This window comes from Fulmarus glacialis, unplaced genomic scaffold (assembly GCF_000690835.1).
Source record: "Fulmarus glacialis isolate BGI_N327 unplaced genomic scaffold, ASM69083v1 scaffold39113, whole genome shotgun sequence".
Taxonomy (NCBI): domain Eukaryota; kingdom Metazoa; phylum Chordata; class Aves; order Procellariiformes; family Procellariidae; genus Fulmarus; species Fulmarus glacialis.
The window spans coordinates 1-206 of NW_009203005.1; the positions used below are offsets into that span (position 1 = coordinate 1).

The window sequence follows — 206 nt, forward strand, 5'->3', positions numbered from 1 at the left end:
AGTAGCAGGGATCGAAGGGGTCGGCGTTGGCCGGCACCCCGACACTTATGGTCCGGATGCCGTCGTGGGAAGCGGGCAGGAGCCCTGCCTTCTCCAAGCACATGCCCAGGTAGACGTCGTCGATTGGGAAGAGCTTGATGTGCCGCGATTCCCGGGAGATGACGCGGGCGGTGAAGCCGGACATGAGCATCCCACCGCCGCCGCAG

The 206-nt window shown here is 65.5% G+C and overlaps 1 protein-coding gene across 1 annotated transcript in view; it reads right to left on the reverse strand.

Annotated features, from left to right (window-relative positions):
• Positions 1-6: 6 nt before the first annotated feature.
• The window catches only part of LOC104074405 (UDP-GlcNAc:betaGal beta-1,3-N-acetylglucosaminyltransferase 6-like), a gene marked incomplete at both ends in the record, with an annotated part of 835 nt that continues 635 nt past the window's right edge, over positions 7-206 (reverse strand). The window contains one exon of the mRNA XM_009574499.1: positions 7-206. Coding sequence (XP_009572794.1) covers positions 7-206 — 200 coding nt within the window.